The sequence below is a fragment of the Ranitomeya imitator genome, chromosome 1 (assembly GCF_032444005.1).
Source record: "Ranitomeya imitator isolate aRanImi1 chromosome 1, aRanImi1.pri, whole genome shotgun sequence".
NCBI lineage: Eukaryota > Metazoa > Chordata > Amphibia > Anura > Dendrobatidae > Ranitomeya > Ranitomeya imitator.
This window is the reverse complement of record NC_091282.1, coordinates 340391759-340408730: the sequence shown is the minus strand read 5'-3', so window position 1 is coordinate 340408730 and position 16972 is coordinate 340391759. Positions and strand designations below refer to the sequence as shown.

Genomic DNA, 16972 nt, shown 5'->3' with positions numbered 1-16972 from the left:
TTGGACAGTGCGGGAGTCGAGGCTTCCTATAAACATCCTGGAGATTCGTGCGATCAGACTTGCTCTGAGACACTTTCACTCCCTGCTCGCGGGTCACCCTATCCGAGTCCAATTGGACAATGTCACAGCGGTGGCATACATAAACCACCAAGGGGGTAACCGCAGCAGGGCGGCGATGCAGGAAGTCTCCCACATTCTTTGCTGGGCCAAAGCCAACCATTCCACCATTTCCGCGGTGCACATTCCGGGTGTCGAAAACTGGGCGGCAGACTTTCTAAGCCGTCAGGACCTTGCCTCGGGGGAGTGGGAACTCCATCCAGAGGTTTTTCGGCAGATCTGCCTTCGCTGGGGGACCCCGGACGTGGATCTGATGGCGTCCAGATTGAACGCCAAGGTTCACGATTTCATTGCTCGTTCTCGGGATCCCCAGGCTATCGGAGTGGACGCGCTGATATCCCCGTGGCATCAGTTCCAACTCCCATACGTGTTTCCGCCGCTTCCCTTACTGCCGAAGGTGATCCGAAAAATCAAGATGGAGGGGGTTCCGGTCATTCTGGTCGCTCCGGATTGGCCTCGTCGCGCTTGGTACGCGGAGCTCGTTCAGCTCGTGGCTGACGTTCCCTGGCGGTTACCAGACCGCCCAGATCTACTTCGCCAAGGGCCAATCTGCCACCAGAGCTCAGGGGCCCTACGTTTAACGGCGTGGCTGTTGAAACCTGGATTCTAACTCGAGCTGGTTTCTCTCAGCAGGTCATTCCCACCATGATAAGGGCTCGCAAGGCGTCTTCTGCTTCCATCTACCACCGCACCTGGAAAACCTTCTTCTCGTGGTGCAGACTCCGAGGTCGCCCTCCGCTCGTTTTCTCTATCCCTTGCATTTTGGATTTCCTTCAGTCCGGTTTGGATTCCGGTTTGGCGCGGAGTTCCCTCAAAGGTCAGATCTCAGCGTTATCTGTGTTATTCCAACGTAGGATCGCTGCCAACCTTCAAGTCAAGACTTTCATTCAGGGGGTCTCCCATGTGGTACCCCCCTACAGAATGCCGTTGGAGACCTGGGATCTCAACTTGGTCCTGGGGGTTCTTCAGGAACCTCCGTTTGAGCCTCTTCAGGACGCTCCGCTTTCTGTCCTCTCCTGGAAGGTTGCCTTCCTTGTAGCTGTGACGTCCATCAGACGGGTTTCAGAATTGGCCGCTTTATCCTGCCGGGCTCCTTTTCTTGCCTTCCACCAGGACAAGGTGGTCCTTCGCCCATCTCCGGCCTTTCTTCCTAAGGTGGTCTCAACTTTTCACCTTAATGAGGACATCATTCTCCCTTCTTTTTGCCCGCAGCCAAAACACAGGGTCGAAAGAGCCCTTCACTCCCTGGACATGGTACGAGCCATTAGGAGGTACATTTCCAGAACGGCTCCTTTCAGGAAATCGGATTCCCTCTTTGTTCTCCCGGAGGGTCACAGAAAGGGTTTGGCTGCGTCTAAAGCCACGATAGCCAGATGGATTCGATCTGCTATCCAGGAATCCTACCGGGTCAGGGGCAGACCTATCCCGGCGAGGATTAGAGCACACTCCACTCGGTCGATGGGTGCTTCCTGGGCCATCCAGCACCAGGCAACAGCGGAGCAGGTTTGCAAGGCCGCAACGTGGTCCAGCCTGCATACTTTCACAAAGCACTACAATGTCCACATTCACTCTTCTGCGGACGCGGCCCTTGGCAGACTTGTTCTGCAAGCGGCCGTTGCGCATTTGTAGTCAGATGGTACACGGAGTTATTTGGTTGTATTGTTTCCCTCCCAGGGACTGCTTTGGGACGTCCCATGGTCCTGTGTCCCCCAATGTGGCGAAGGAGAAATAGGGATTTTTGTGTGTACTCACCGTAAAATCCTTTTCTCCGAGCCACTCATTGGGGGACACCGCACCCACCCTGTTAGGCTGTTCGGCTTGTTACCTTTTTCAGTTTTTGACTGTTTTTTGGACATGTTATACTCTAATGTTCCTTGCTATTTTGTTATTATTCTCCTACTGCTTTTGCACTGAACTGGGTCTCTGGAAGCCAGCATGAGGGTGTATATTGCAGGGGAGGAGCTAACCTTTTTTTTGTCTCAGCTTAGTGTCAGCCTCCTAGTGACAGCAGCATAACACCCATGGTCCTGTGTCCCCCAATGAGTGGCTCGGAGAAAAGGATTTTACGGTCAGTACACACAAAAATCCCTATTTTTCATTCAAAAAGTCAAATGGCGCGCCTTCCCTTCCGATCCTTGCCGTGTGCCCAAACAGTGGTTTACCCCCACATGTGAGGTATCTGTGTACTCAGGAGAAATTGGCCAACAAATTTTAGGATCCATTTTATCTTGTTACCCATGTGAACATGAACAAATTGAGGCTAAAATAATTTTTTTGTGAAAAAAAAAAGTACTTTTTCATTTTTACGGATCAATTTGTGAAGCACTTGGGGGTTGAAAGTGCTCACTATGCATCTAGATAAGTTCCTTGGGGGGTCTAGTTTCGAAAATGGGGTCACTTGTGGGGGAGCTCCAATCTTTAGGCTGTGTGCACACGTAGCAGATTTTTCACGTTTTTTTCGCTATAAAAACGCTATAAAACCGCGAAAAAACGCTCACATTAAGCATCCTATTTAATAGAATGCAATCCACATTTTTTGTGCACATGCTGCATTTTGTTCCTGAGCGGATTCGCATTCCAGATAAAAACGCAGCATGTTCATTAAATTTGCGGAATCGCAGGGATTCCGCACACCTAGGAATGCATTGATCTGCTTACTTCCTGCATGGGGCTACGCCCACCATGCGGGAAGAAAGCAGATCATGTGTGGTTGGTACCCAGGGTGGAGGAGAGGAGACTCTCCTCCACGGACTGGGCACCATATAATTGTTAAAAAAGAATTAAAATAAAAAAATCGTGATATACTCACCTTCGATGGCCCCCGGAGTCTTCCTGCCCCTCAGCGCTGCACGCGGCCGCTTCCGTTCCTGTAGATGGTGTGTGAAGGACCTGCGATTACGTTGCGGTCACATGACCGTGATGACATCGAAGGTCCTGCACACACACACCATCTATAGGAACGGATGCCGCTGAAGAGATCGACTGTTTGCGGTAGGTGAGTATAACCATTTTTTATTTTTTTTTTAATTATTTTTAACATTCTATCTTTTACTATTGATGCGGCATAGGCTGCATCAATCGTAAAAAGTTGGTCACACTTGTCAAACACAATGTTTGACAAGTGTGACCAACCTGTCAATCAGTTTTCCAAGCGATGCTACAGATCGCTTGGAAAATGCTAGCATTCTGCAAGCTAATTATGCTTGTAAAACGCCAGTTTTCTGTGGGAATATGCATGCCAATTCCGCATGCGATATACTCGCGGCAGGGGAAATTTCCGCGGCAATTCTGCAACGTGTGCACTTAGCCTTAGGCACACAGGGGCTCTCCAAACGCGACATGGTGTCCGCTAAAGATTGGAGCCAATTTTTTATTCAAAAAGTCAAATGGCGCTCCTTCCCTTCCGAGCCCTGCCATGTGCACAAACAGTGATTCCCCCCTACATATGAGGTATCGGCGTACTCCGGACAAATTGTACAACAACTTTCGGGGTCATGTTTATCCTTTTACCCTTGGTAAAATTAAAAACATGCTGCTAAAAGTTCATTTTTGTGACTAATAAGTAAAATGTTCATTTTTTCCTTCCATGTTGCTTCTGCTGCTGTGAAGCACCTGAAGGGTTAATAAACTTCTTGAATGTGTTTTTGAGCACCTTGAGGGGTGCAGTTTTTAGAATGGTGTCACTTTTGGGTATTTTCAGCCATGTAGACTCCTCAAAGTGACTTCAAATGTGAGGTGGCCCCTAAAAAAAATGGTTATGTAAATTTTGTTGCAAAAATGAGAAATCACTGGTCAAATTTTAACCCTTACAACTTCCTAGCAAAAAAAAGAAAAAATGTGTCCAAAATTGTGCTGATGTAAAGTAGACATGAGGGAAATGTTATTTATTATCTATTTTGCGTCACATAACTCTCTGGTTTAACAGAATAAAAATTCTAAATTTGAAAATTGCTACATTTTCGCCAAATTTCTGTTTTTTTCACAAATAAACGCAAAAATTATCAACCTAAATTTACCACGAACATGAAGCTCAATATGTCACAAAAAACAATCTCAGAATCGCTAGGATCCGTTGAAGCATTCTTGAGTTATTACCTCATAAAGGGACACTGGTCAGAATTGCAAAAAATGGCCAGGTCATTAAGGTCAAAATAGACTGGGTCATGAAGGGGTTAACCTAAACTAATCTTGAGGATGAAGGGGTACTGGCACCCATTCACAGCTAAATAACGAAGGGTGTTAACCTTTTCCTTTCTGCTGATCATTGAATATCCCAAGTATCAAACCTTTATTAATATCCTAAAAAAAGGCCATCAATATTTTTGTCCTAGCAATCACCTTTAAATTTTAGCAGTTGTATATATTTCTCACTTAATGGTAAAAATGAAATGCACCACCTTTATGTGACGTTTAGGGGCATAACCCAAATATATCCTTTTCGCCAATAATTATAAGAGGTTGTCTTATCTGTTTTCTCTACATTAGGCTGCTTCACCACGTAGCAAAACAGTGATTCTAGTAAAGAACCTTCCAGCTGGGACTCAGGTTGCAGAACTGCAGGAGGTGTTTGCACCTTTTGGAGATCTGGGAAGGGTATTGCTACCAGAAGGAGGAATATCGGCCATAGTGGAATTTTTTGAACCAACTGAAGCTAAGCAAGCTTTCCGGAAACTGGCATACTCAAAGGTTGGTGTGATGGATAGATATTTTTGTAATTAATGATGGTTATTTTACAAATTATATTTGGCTTAATTTCAGTACACTTCAGAGAAGCGTACATTGACAAGTACTTTTAATCCCTTCCCAACATCAGTTTTACTGGTACGCCCAATGTCAGGTTCCCGTGTGTGATGGATTCTCAGCAGCTGGCCGGTGCTTGCTGGCTGTAGCACATAATTAGCATCTGCCTCTGACAGCAGTGAGCGGAAATAACGTCTGCTTGCTTCTGTAAACTCTTTAAATGCTGCTGCCAGTCTTTGACCGTGCGACATATGATTCACAGTCTGGGTGCAAGTCGTTCTGCGATACCATCGACCCCAACCCTCCCCCATTTCTACCCCTGCAATTTGATCTCCAAGTGCCAATGGGTTATCCTTGGCAGTTGAGGGCCTCCTGAAGACCCCCATACCTGCCACAGTGTAACCATATTGTTTGTTCTTTAGGACGCACCTACTATACGACACACCCCAGGTTTATCAAGGTTAGTGTGCACACTGTCAAAGAGGTGAGGTGCTGGTGGAACAGGCTGAGAAGCCCCAGACCATATAGTATCAAAATTCACCGCACACTCATAGGTATAACATGCAAAAGGGTTTTATTCAAGTCTGTTATACAAAAATCAAAAGGATGAGGGAGCAAAAATAGGTTGAAAGCAGAGACAGGCTAATACATTAAATGTTTCGACCCATCCTGGGTCTTAGTCATTAAGTCGCTCTAGTCTGTTGTCTCTTTTAGGTAGAGTTATGAGGAGAGTTTCTTGTAAATGGCTCTGCAAATACTGGATTGCAGATGAGTGAGTTTGGTAGACAGATTGATTGGTGATCACCTGGATCCAGTAATAAGAGAAGCGGCGCTCTCGTGCCTTGCTTAATCAGCGTGATTATATTGATGTGTAGAATCGTATTGCCAGGTCGCTCATACTTTTCAATGAACGCCATAAAAGCAAAACGCAAAAAAATGGCAGAATTGTATTTTTTTTTATACTATTTCACTGTACTTGGAATTGGTTTTCCATTTTTCAGTACATTATAAGGTAAAGTGAATAATGTCCTTCAAAACTACATCTCGTTCCATACAAAACAAGCCCTCACTGTACAGTGCCTTGCGAAAGTATTTGGCTCCCTGGAACTTTTCAACCTTTTCCCACATATCATGCTTCAAACAGAAAGATACCAAATGTAAATTTTTGGTGAAGAATCAACAAGTGGAACACAATTGTGAAGTTGAACAAAATTTATTGGTTGTTTTAAATTTTTGTGGAAATTCAAAAACTGAAAAGTAGGGCGTGCAATATTATTCGGCCCCTCTAACTTAATACTTTGTTGCGCCACCTTTTGCTGCGATTACAGCTGCAAGTCCCTTGGGGTATGTCTGTATCAGTTTTGTACATAGAGAGACTGAAATTCTTGCCCATTTTTCCTTGGCAAACAGCTCGAGCTCAGTGAGGTTTGATGGAGATCGTTTGTGAACAGCAGTTTTCAGCTCTTTCCACAGATTCTCGATTGGATTGAGGTCTGGACTTTGACTTGGATATTCTAACACTTGGATACGTTTATTTGTGAACCATTCCATTGTAGATTTTGCTTTATGTTTGGGATCATTGTCTTGTTGAAAGACAAATCTCTGTCCCAGTCTCAGGTCTTTTGCAGACTCCAACAGGTTTTCTTTAAGAATGGTCCTGTGTTTGGCTCCATCCATCTTCCCATCAATTTTAACCATCTTCCCTGTCCCTATTCAAGAAAAGCAGGCTCAAACCACCATGTTTGACAGTGGGGATGGTGTGTTCAGGGTGATGAGCTGTGTTGCCTTTATGCCAAACATATCGTTTGGCATTGGTGCCAAAAAGTTTGATTTTGGTTTCATCTGACCAGAGCACCTTCTTAAACATGTTTGGTGTGTCTCCCAGGTGGCTTGTTGCAAACTTTAAACAACACTTTTTATGGATATCTTTGAGAAATGGCTTTCTTCTTGCCACTCTTCCATAAAGGCCAGATTTGTGCAGTGTACGACTGATTGTTGTCCTATGGACAGACTGTCCCACCTCAGCTGTAGATCTCTGCAGTTCATCCAGAGTGATCATGGGCCTCTTGGCTGCATCTCTGATCAGTCTTCTTCTTGTTTGAGATGAAAGTTTAGAGGGACGGCTGGGTCTTTGTAGATTTGCAGTGGAATGATACTGCTTCCATTTCAATATGATCGCTTGCACAGTGCTCCTTGGGATGTTTAAAGTTTAGGAAATTTTGTATCCAAATTCGGCTTTAACCTCTTAGTGACGGAGCCAAATTTTTGAAATCTGACCAGTGTCACTTTATGTGGTAACAACTCTGCAACACTTCAACAAATCCCAGTGATTTTGAGACTGTTTTTTCGTGACACATTATACTTTATGATAATGGTAAATTTAGGTCAATATGTTTTGTATTTATTTATAAAAAATATCAAAAATTTGAGAAAAATGTTACAAAATTAGCAATTTTCAAATTTTGAATGATTATCCTTTAATCCAGATAGTCATACCACAGCAAACCATTAATAAATAACATTTCCCACATGTCGGCTTTACATCAGCAACATTTGTAAAATGTTATTATTTTTTTAGCATTTTAGGAGATTTAAAAATTTAGCAGCAATTTTTCATTTTTTCAAGGAAATTTACTATATTTATTTTTTTAGGGACTTATCCATGTTTGAAGTGACTTTAGGGGTCTCATGTATTGGGAAACCCCCAAACGTGATACCATTTTAAAAACAGCACCCCCTGTCATATCGAAAACTGTTGTCAGGTAGTTTATTAACCCTTCAGGTGCTTTACAGGAATTAATGCAAAGTGGTATGACAGAAATGAAAATGTGTATTTTTACCACCTAAATGCCTCTAACTTCTGAACAGATTACTACAGCCGTCAGACTCTACAGCCGCTATTTGGTCATGAATTGCCATGGCAAATATTAGGACCACACAATCATGATCTGAGGGCACCAATTGGGATAAAGAGGAAGCCCCCACACTCTGTTAACCATATATAATGATGTAGTCACTATTTACAGTGGCATCTAAGGGGTTAAATAGATTTGGACAGTGCAAACTCTGATCGTGGCTGATGCAGAAAGTTGTCAGCTATAGTGCACAACCGACAGATGCTGGATTGTCACCTGTATGGGGAGGCTATTCTCTTATATGTCAGGTCAGTCAAAAGGCGTATTGGCTGTCATTAAGGGGTTAAACTTTTCCACAACAGTATCACGGACCTGCCTGTTGTGTTCCTTGGTCTTCATGATGCTCTCTGTGCTTCAAACAGAACCCTGAGACTATCACAGAGCCGGTGCATTTATACGGAGACTTAATTACACACAGGTGGATTATATTTATCATCATTAGGCATTTAGAACAACATTGGATCATTCAGAGATCCACAATGAACTCCTGGAGTGAGTTTGCTGCACTGAAAGTAAAGGGGACGAATAATATTGCACGCCCCACTTTTCAGTTTTTGAATTTCCACAAAAATGTAAAATAATCAATACATTTCATTCAACCTCACAATGGTGTTCCACTTGTTGATTCTTCACCCAAAATTTACATTTGGTATCTTTGTTTGAAGCATGATATGTGGGAAAAGGTTGAAAAGTTCCAGGGAGTCGAATACTTTCGCAAGGCACTTGCGAAGATATTTGCCCCATATAGTGCTGCACAAACCTTGATTATGGCCCCATAAGATGCTCCATACAGACACTTGCCCCATTTGCTGTTGCTGCGATAAAAAAAAAAAAAAATCACATACTCACCTCTCCGTCGCTCAGGCCCCCGGCACTTTCAATATTCACCTGACTTCGTTCCGGCGCTGCTCCATAGGTATATGCTGTTGACACTAAGTAAATATAAAAAAATTAGCTCCTCCTCTGCAGTGTACACCAACATGCTGGCTCCAGCAGAACCAGTTCATGCTTACTGTCTGTAGGATGCACAATTTTTTTTTTTTTATTATTATTGTTACTTTTTATTTTTTTTATTCCTAGTCCTTTTAATGGTTTACAGGGGGCGATGGATCCCTTCAGGGTTCCGATCTCCCCAAACCAACAACAGGCGTGAACGTGGAATGTCGCCTCTACGTACCCCCTCCTGCACCATTGAAAAGTATGCCTTAGCTCTCTTTAGGGGCAACGGGTCCCTTCAGGGCACTGATCTCCCCACACCAACAACAGACAGGAACATGGAGTGTCGCCTCCATGTACCCCCTTCTGCAGCCAGGCTTGATTACAGCCGGACCAACAGCCCTGCCCCATCCTAGGAGAGTTAACCCCTAGGATGTCCAGAGGCATTTATGGCGTCAGTGCGGCCCCCACTGCATCACCACTAACAAACAGCGGTGATGAAAGGAGGTGGACGGTCCCTCTCCACCTCGTGGACAACGGGATGGTGGATGAAGAGCTCCCTGCACTGTCCATGTTGCAGCAACTGACCTGCAGGCAGAGCAGTCTGAACTCAGCGCTTTACTGTGGGTAAGTGTCTGAGTCCGGTTCGGCAGGAGGGTTCCTGTTACACGTGGTAAGCGGTCCTCGCCTGTCGATAACCTTCCTATGGTGCCCTGCTCTCCCTTCATTGCCTTTTCCTCTCCTCCAGGTGCATTCCTGCTGACGCCGAAAATTTAGCCTCCGGCTTCAGGCCATGCTAGGCCGCAACCCAGAAACCCCGCCCACCTGCTTGCATCACGCCGGCGGCTCCGCCCACGCACTTGGCGCTTCTCATTCAGGGCGAGACCGCCCTCTGGTATTATCGGGGGCCAGTTTTCGTACCGGCCACCTCTCCTACACATGTGGGGGACTCGGGACGTGATTGCTCGTGGAGCTTTCTCCCACCCTCGGCGGACATCTTTATCTTCCAGCCGACTTTTTTACTTGAGTGGACTGTTCAGGAGCGCAGGGCACCAGGAGACTATCCTCAAAGGGCCACAGGACCTGGGTAAAATTTCAGCTGCAATACTCCTATTGGCCCTTCTCTGCAGTAATTCCCTGGGTTATTAGCCATGATCCTCCCTATTCTATTGGGACATATTTGCAGGGAGACATACTGAGGTACACCATGTCACTCCCTAAGGGTGGTTTCACACTTGCGTTTTTGTCTGCAGCGTTTTTTTTCAAAAAAACGCATGCGTTTTTTTTTCCTATCTTTAACATTGAAAACGCATGCGTTTTTTTGTGTACGCGTTTGGTCGCGTTTGTTGACGCATGCGTTTTTTTACTGCATGCGTTCATTTTCTGAAATGCTACTTGTAGTATTTTTAGAAGCGTTTTTTGGACCAAAAAAAACCGCATGCGTTTTCATGCGGTTTTTTGGGGTCAAAAAATACATTGGAGTCAATGGGGACGCATGCGTTTTTTGGTGCATGCGTTTTTTGCTGTAAAAAACGCATGCGTTTTTTTATTAAAAAAACAGAAAACACACTGATATGCCACCCCCCAACATAAAGGTGATAAAGGGAACCTAACCCTACCCCTAACCCTACCCCTAACCCTAAGGGATCCTAACCCTAACCCTAAGGGATCCTAACCCTACCCCTAACCCTAAGGGATCCTAACCCTAATCCCTTTATGGTTAGGGGTAGGGTTAGGGGTAGGGTTAGGGTTAGGATCCCTTAGGGTTAGGGTTAGGGTTAGGATCCCTTAGGGTTAGGGTTAGGGTTAGGATCCCTTAGGGTTAGGGGTAGGGTTAGGGGTAGGATCCCTTTAGGGTTAGGGCTATAATCCCTACCCCTAACCCTAACTGTTTCTGTTTATAGTGGGTTTTTTACTTTTTTTTGATGATTGGCAGCTGTCACACATTTCTCAGCATGCATTTAAAAAACGCAAATGCATGTAAAAACGCATGTAAACGCGTCAAAACGCCGCATTTTTTTCACCACATGCAAAAACGCATGCGTCAAAAAAACGCAGCGTTTACATGCGTTTTTTCACCATGCGTTTTTTTTTGTGTTTTTTACCGCAAAAACGCACCCCAAAAAACGCCAATGTGAAACCAGCCTAAGACATCCATGAAGGCTAACAAAGCACAGTGTTTCTCACCTCATGTACCACCTGCCAGACTTCGTTGCCACGGGTGAAAACCATCAGGAAAAAATGATGCAACTGGTCAATATGTATAGGAAAAACTCAATATAAACTTTATTAATAACAATTAAAAACACACAACATCAGACCAAATTGGGACAAAGGGTGAAACTGGAATACCTTATACACTCTGTGTGATACATAGGTGACTGACACCATCACCCGGCACCCAAGCCAAACACCAGGTATCCATATACATATAGATGTGTGTATAGTCCAGAAATATGGACTCATACCAGTTGCTGCTGCTATGATAATAATGGCATTAGTACAATCTCCTAATAACCTAGCACTATCTGCCGGTGTAGCTGTAACACACACCACCACATAACATTAATAGCAGAGGTCCCAGTAAACGCCTTGAAAAAGGATTAGGTCTGAAACGCGCGTCGGGGCAGACGCTAACGCCTGGACTCCCGCCTCACCCTGGTACCCCCACTCTAGAGGTAATATCTGTTGCCGATTATACGGCGTTTACTGGGACCTCTGCTATTAATGTTATGTGGGGGGGTGTGTTACATACAGCAGATAGTGCTAGGTTATTAGGAGATTGTACTAATGCCATTATTATCATAGCAGCAGCAGCTGGTATGAGTCCATATTTCTGGACTATACACACATCTATATGTATATGGATACCTGGTGTTTGGCTTGGGTGCCGGGTGATGGTGTCAGTCACCTATGTATCACACAGAGTGTATAAGGTATTCCAGTTTCACCCTTTGTCCCAATTTGGTCTGATGTTGTGTGTTTTTAATTGTTATTAATAAAGTTTATATTGAGTTTTTCCTATACATATTGACCAGTTGCATCATTTTTTCCTGATGGTTTTCATATATGATATATGATGATGGATCTATCAGTCCTAATAGACACATGATCGGGGTTAATATGTTGCAGTTTATTAGGATCATGGGTCTTGGTCATGTTTGCTTTGTTTCGTTGCCACAGGGACAGAGTATGCCACTCTGCAAGGCCTGTGCTCCTGAATGTGCTCAGGAGCACTCCGCCGCTACCGAACCCAGTGTACCTAGTCCCCCTGAGTGGGCTTCGTCACTGTCGCAGTCCATGGCCTCATCGGCTAAAGCGATTGAGTCCCTCCACGGGTCGGGGCATTCGTCTGCCTGTCTTAGAAGGTTCCCCTACTACACGGGAAAATACACAGACATCTAGAAAACGAACCCATTGCACATCTCCTGGGCCCTCTCATGCCTCAGCATCCATGAGCTCCTTTTCTCGCTCCCCCTCACCAGGGGTTCGCAGCGCCCAGACCACTGAGTAAGAGTCTGATGGGTCTCTCGACCTGGAAGTATCAGATGACGGTAGATACTCGCATTGAGGCTGTCAACCAGACTTTAAAGGTTGACAAGGACGTGACCTCTTTCCCGGACCACGCGGTGTCCTTCAAGAGGACCAAACGTCCTCACAGGGTGTTTGACAACCATCCAGAGTTTCAGCACATAGTTCAGCGACAAAGGGAGCGGCCAGACAAATGCTTCACAGGACAGACGCCTCTTGAGGCGAGATACCCTTTTTCATCTGATCTGCGGAAGGAATTGGCTGAATCCCCTCCAGTTGATCCACCTATATCTCGCCTGGCCTCCAAAACCCTCCTATCCTTACCAGATGGATACTGATTAAAATTCTCACGGACCATCAGATAGAGAATCAGTTTTTGAAGCCTCAGGCTCTGCACTCTCCCCCTCTTTTGCAGCATGGGTTTCTAAAACGATGGTCTCCTGGGCGGATACCCTGTCCAAAACCATTCAAGACAGTAACCCTCCCCCGGAGGCAGCAGATCTGGCCAATCAGATCTCTGTGGCTGTGGACTATTCCGTGCACACTTCCCTGGATGCGGCTAATTGCTCTGCACTGGCAGCATCAAACGCCATCACCATCAGGGCCACAGGAAGGGACTTGCCGCTTCAAAGTCCACAATAGCCAGGTGGATACGCTCGGCTATCCAGGAGTCTTACCATGTCAGAGACAAGCCTATCCCGGCGGGGATTAAGGCACACGCCACTCGGTCGGTGGGTGCCTCTTGAAACATTCCGCACCAGGCGTCAGCGGAACAGGTTTGTAAGTCTGTGACTTTGTCCAATCTGCATACATTCTCGAAGCACTACAACATTCACACTGGGGCTTCTGCAGATGCGGCCCTGGGCAGACGGATCTTGCAGGTGGTGGTAGCGCATCTCTAGACAGTTGGTACCTGGGGTCTGATCTGTTATGTCAGTTACCCACCTAGGGACTGCTTTAGGACGTCCCATGGTCCTGTGTCCCCCAATGAGGCGAAGGAGAAACAGGGATTTTTGTGTACTCACCGTAAAATACTTTTCTCCAAGCCACTCATTGGGGGACACCGCACCCCCCCTGTTTGCCTGAAAGCTTGAGTATGTTCTTTGGTTTGACATTTGAATACTTTCATATAATGTTTCTTGATTTCCTACTGCTTTGTCACGGAACTAGTTCGGCTGGAGCCAGTGTCTGGGTGTATACTGCAGAGGAGGAGCTAATCTTTTTGAGTTTTAGTGTCAGCCTCCTAGTGGCAGCAGCATAACACACATGGTCCTGTATCCCACAATGAGTGAGTATTTTACAGTGATTACACAAAAATCCCTGTTTTCCCCCACTTAAATAAAAAAAAAAAAAGACTATACATGTTTGGTATCTGCATACTCGTACTGACCTGGGGAATCATATTGCTAGGTCTGTTTTACCACATATTGAACATGGTAAATAAAAAACATTGTGAAATTGGACTTACCATAGAGTATAAGCCAACCCGAGTGTAAGCCGAGGCACCTAAATTTGCCACAAAAAACTGAGAAAACTTATTTTCTCACATGTAAACCGCGTTTGCATTATCTCCTCATCCCTGTCCTGGTATGCATGGCTTCCCATTCCTGTCCTTGTATGCCTGGCTCCCCGTCCTTGTATGCATGGCTTCTTATCCCCGTCCTTGTATGCATGGCTTCTTATCCCCGTCCTTGTATGCATGGCTCCTTACCATCTATTCTTGTATGCTTGGCTCCCCATCCCTGTTCTTGTATGCATGGCTTTCCATCCCTGTATGCATGGCTCCTTATCCCCTATACCTGTATGCATGGTTCCTATAAAAATAAAAAACACATCCTACCTACCTTCCCTGCGTGCCCTCGATGCATCTCGTTCCGGCGCCAGCAGCTCTTCCTGCTGAGCGATTACTTGTCACCGCTCATTAAGGTAATGAATATTCACTCCATGCCTATGGGAGTGGAGAGATGTGAATATTCAATATCTTAATTAGCAGGGGACACGTGATCGCACGGCCGAAAGAGCTGCTGGTGCCGGCTAGAATGAGATGCAGCGAGGGCGCGCAGGGAAGGTATGTAGGATATGTGCTGTGCTGGAAGCCGGCGGCTGTAAATACGCGCTATAAGAGACATGAATATTCAGTGAATATTCATTTCTCTTTTGCAGCGGGCACAGTTGCAGCTGCCGGCTCCTGCCTCTGTGACCCACTGCTCCCCCTCCCCCGCCATCTTTCTGGGACAATGACTCGAAGTATATACGGTATATTGCAATTTCAGCATACTTTGAATTTTTTATCCCGTTTTCTAGTATACTATGTGGCAAAATTAATTGTGTTATCCAAGATTGCAACTTGGCCGTTAAAAAAAAAAAAAAAAAAAAAAGCCCTGATATGGTTATATTGGCGGAAAAATGAAAAAAGTTTTGGCTAGGAGTAGGGTTTGAGACATGAAAGAATTTAATTTGATGTTTTTGTGTTTTAGTTGAGTTTTATTTAATTTTTGTTGTTGTACAAAATGCTACATATGTAATAGATTGATCTTTCTCCCATTCAGTTTCAGCATGTCCCCCTTTATTTAGAGTGGGCACCTATGAATGTTTTTAGCAACCCGTCTGCTGAGAAGAAAGCAGCACCAGCGCCAGTTGGCAAAGTAGATGAGCAAGATAATGGTAGGTGATTTTTACTGTAGATTGCAAGATGAGGTAGCGGCTGGGATAGGGGTAAGAGAATGACGGGACATTGTGATGATCTCACATGTATCCATGGCATCAGATGATCTTGTTTGGGGTTCACTTTTTAACACCCCCCCCCCAAAAGAAAAAAAAATGTTTTTTTATTTTTCACGTAGGGAGTGTTGAAGAGGAGTCTGAAAAGAAACCTAAGGAGAAAAGTGAAACAGAAGAGTCAGAAGATGAAGAAGAGACTCTTCCAGACTGCACATTGTTTATTAAGAACCTGAACTTTAGTACTAATGAGGAAAATCTTAAACAGGTCAGTGTTGTACCACCAGATATGGTACAGAACAAAGGCCAAGGTTTATTTTTGAAATTTTTTTGTTTTGTAGTCTGTTTATTGAAAAAATGTTGAAATAACATCTTTCTCTATCGCCTCATTGGGGGACATGGGAACCATGACCTTTAGGTTAGGGTTTCCCTTTAGGGAGGTGGGGGGCCTTTTCCTAGGGAAAATACCAGGGCTTTCAGCAGGACTTTTAGCCCTGCTCAGGCCCCCTCTCCTCCCCCCCGCCCCCCAGTCTGGACGCAGGCTCCGGCGCTTGAGGGGCTACCTTTTTAGAGGCACAGGCGTGACGTTCGCTGAAAGCCCTGGTATTTCCCCTAGGAAAAGGCCCCCCACCTCACTAAAGGGAAACCCTAACCTAAAGGTCATGGTTCCTGTGTCCCCCAATGAAGGCTCCGAGAAACAGATTTTACGGTAAGCAACCAAAAATCCTGTTATTTCTGCCACAAAACCCAACCCTTTAGCGTTCTGAAACGCTCTATGCACGTAATCAACTCTACTCCTGGTTCAACCAGGTGTTCTCCAAACATAAAAAGAATCTGGCACCAGCTTTTTGCTACCCTATTTGAAAGGAGCATGAGGTAGAGTCAGATACCCTGATTCCAGTGATGTGCCACTTTACCGGTTGCTGCAATGTTATTTTAAAACTGTTTTATCTGCCGCAGATCTACCAGGTCCCTTAATGTTGAGCTCTGTATAACCCCGCCCACACCACTGATTGGAAGCTTTTTGTGTACACTGCATAGGCAGAAAGCTGCTGATAATTTGTGGGGGCATGTTTGGACTATCTGGCAGCAGACCAAGTAGTCCTTTAATGACAATCTCCTGCTAATAAAAAAAAAAAACTGTGATTTTATAAAAAACTGTACCTATCAGCCCGGTAATTGACAAATCACTGGAATCATGGTCTCTGTCTCTATAGTATGCTGTTTTCAGATAGGGTAGCAAAAACTTGGTGACATATTGATATATTTTAAAGGGTTATAACTAGAGATGAGTGAATATATTCGGATGAAATTGAATTCTACTCATATTACAAAATACCGCATTTGCCAAAATGCGTATTTTTTTTGGTAATTTTCTTCCACGTGGATTCAGCAAAAAGGCGACTGCTGGCTGGCATTTTATTAACTGTAAAGGGGCCGGAAAAGTAAAAAAAAAAAAAACGTATCCTCACCTTACCGCTCAGCTCTCCTGCCCTTCTCTGCTTCACTATCTCCCGATCAGCCCTTGACACATCTTCTTATTTCCTGCCCAAGCACTTAAATCTGTAGATTGATAGCCGTAGGCACAGCTTATGTCAGTGGTGCTCAAGTAGGTGCCCAAACCATATAGTGTAGAAGATAAACTTGGCACACACTTGGTGGGATGCGGTGAAAATTTAATAAAGAGAGTACATACAGCAGACGTTTCGGTCAAACATAGACCTTCATCAATGTACTAAAACAACAAAATAATATGTATAACAAAATCAAAATAAAGTATTTACAATATGAACCCATAAGTGGGTCAAAAGTAGGCGGGTTAAAGGCATGTAAATAGCAGTATATGGTTATAAACATGAGCATAATATTCATATGAAAGATAACCAAAATTGGTCCAAGCATCATAGTCAGTCCTAGCATGAAGGTAAGGAGTGTGCTCTTAACCGAGTGAAGTCACTGGACGTATTAGTACTATTAGTGAGACCGACGTGCCACAATGCAAGTAAATGGACAGA

General features: G+C 44.7%; 1 protein-coding gene across 3 annotated transcripts in view; it reads left to right on the top strand.

Annotated features, from left to right (window-relative positions):
• The window catches only part of RBM19 (RNA binding motif protein 19), a 126362-nt gene that overhangs the window by 43852 nt on the left and 65538 nt on the right, over positions 1-16972 (top strand). For all 3 annotated transcript variants that reach the window (XM_069759809.1, XM_069759808.1, XM_069759803.1), the window contains exons 15-17: positions 4603-4803; positions 14789-14903; positions 15083-15225. In XM_069759809.1, coding sequence (XP_069615910.1) covers positions 4603-4803; positions 14789-14903; positions 15083-15225 — 459 coding nt within the window. The remainder of the gene's footprint in view (positions 1-4602; positions 4804-14788; positions 14904-15082; positions 15226-16972) is intronic.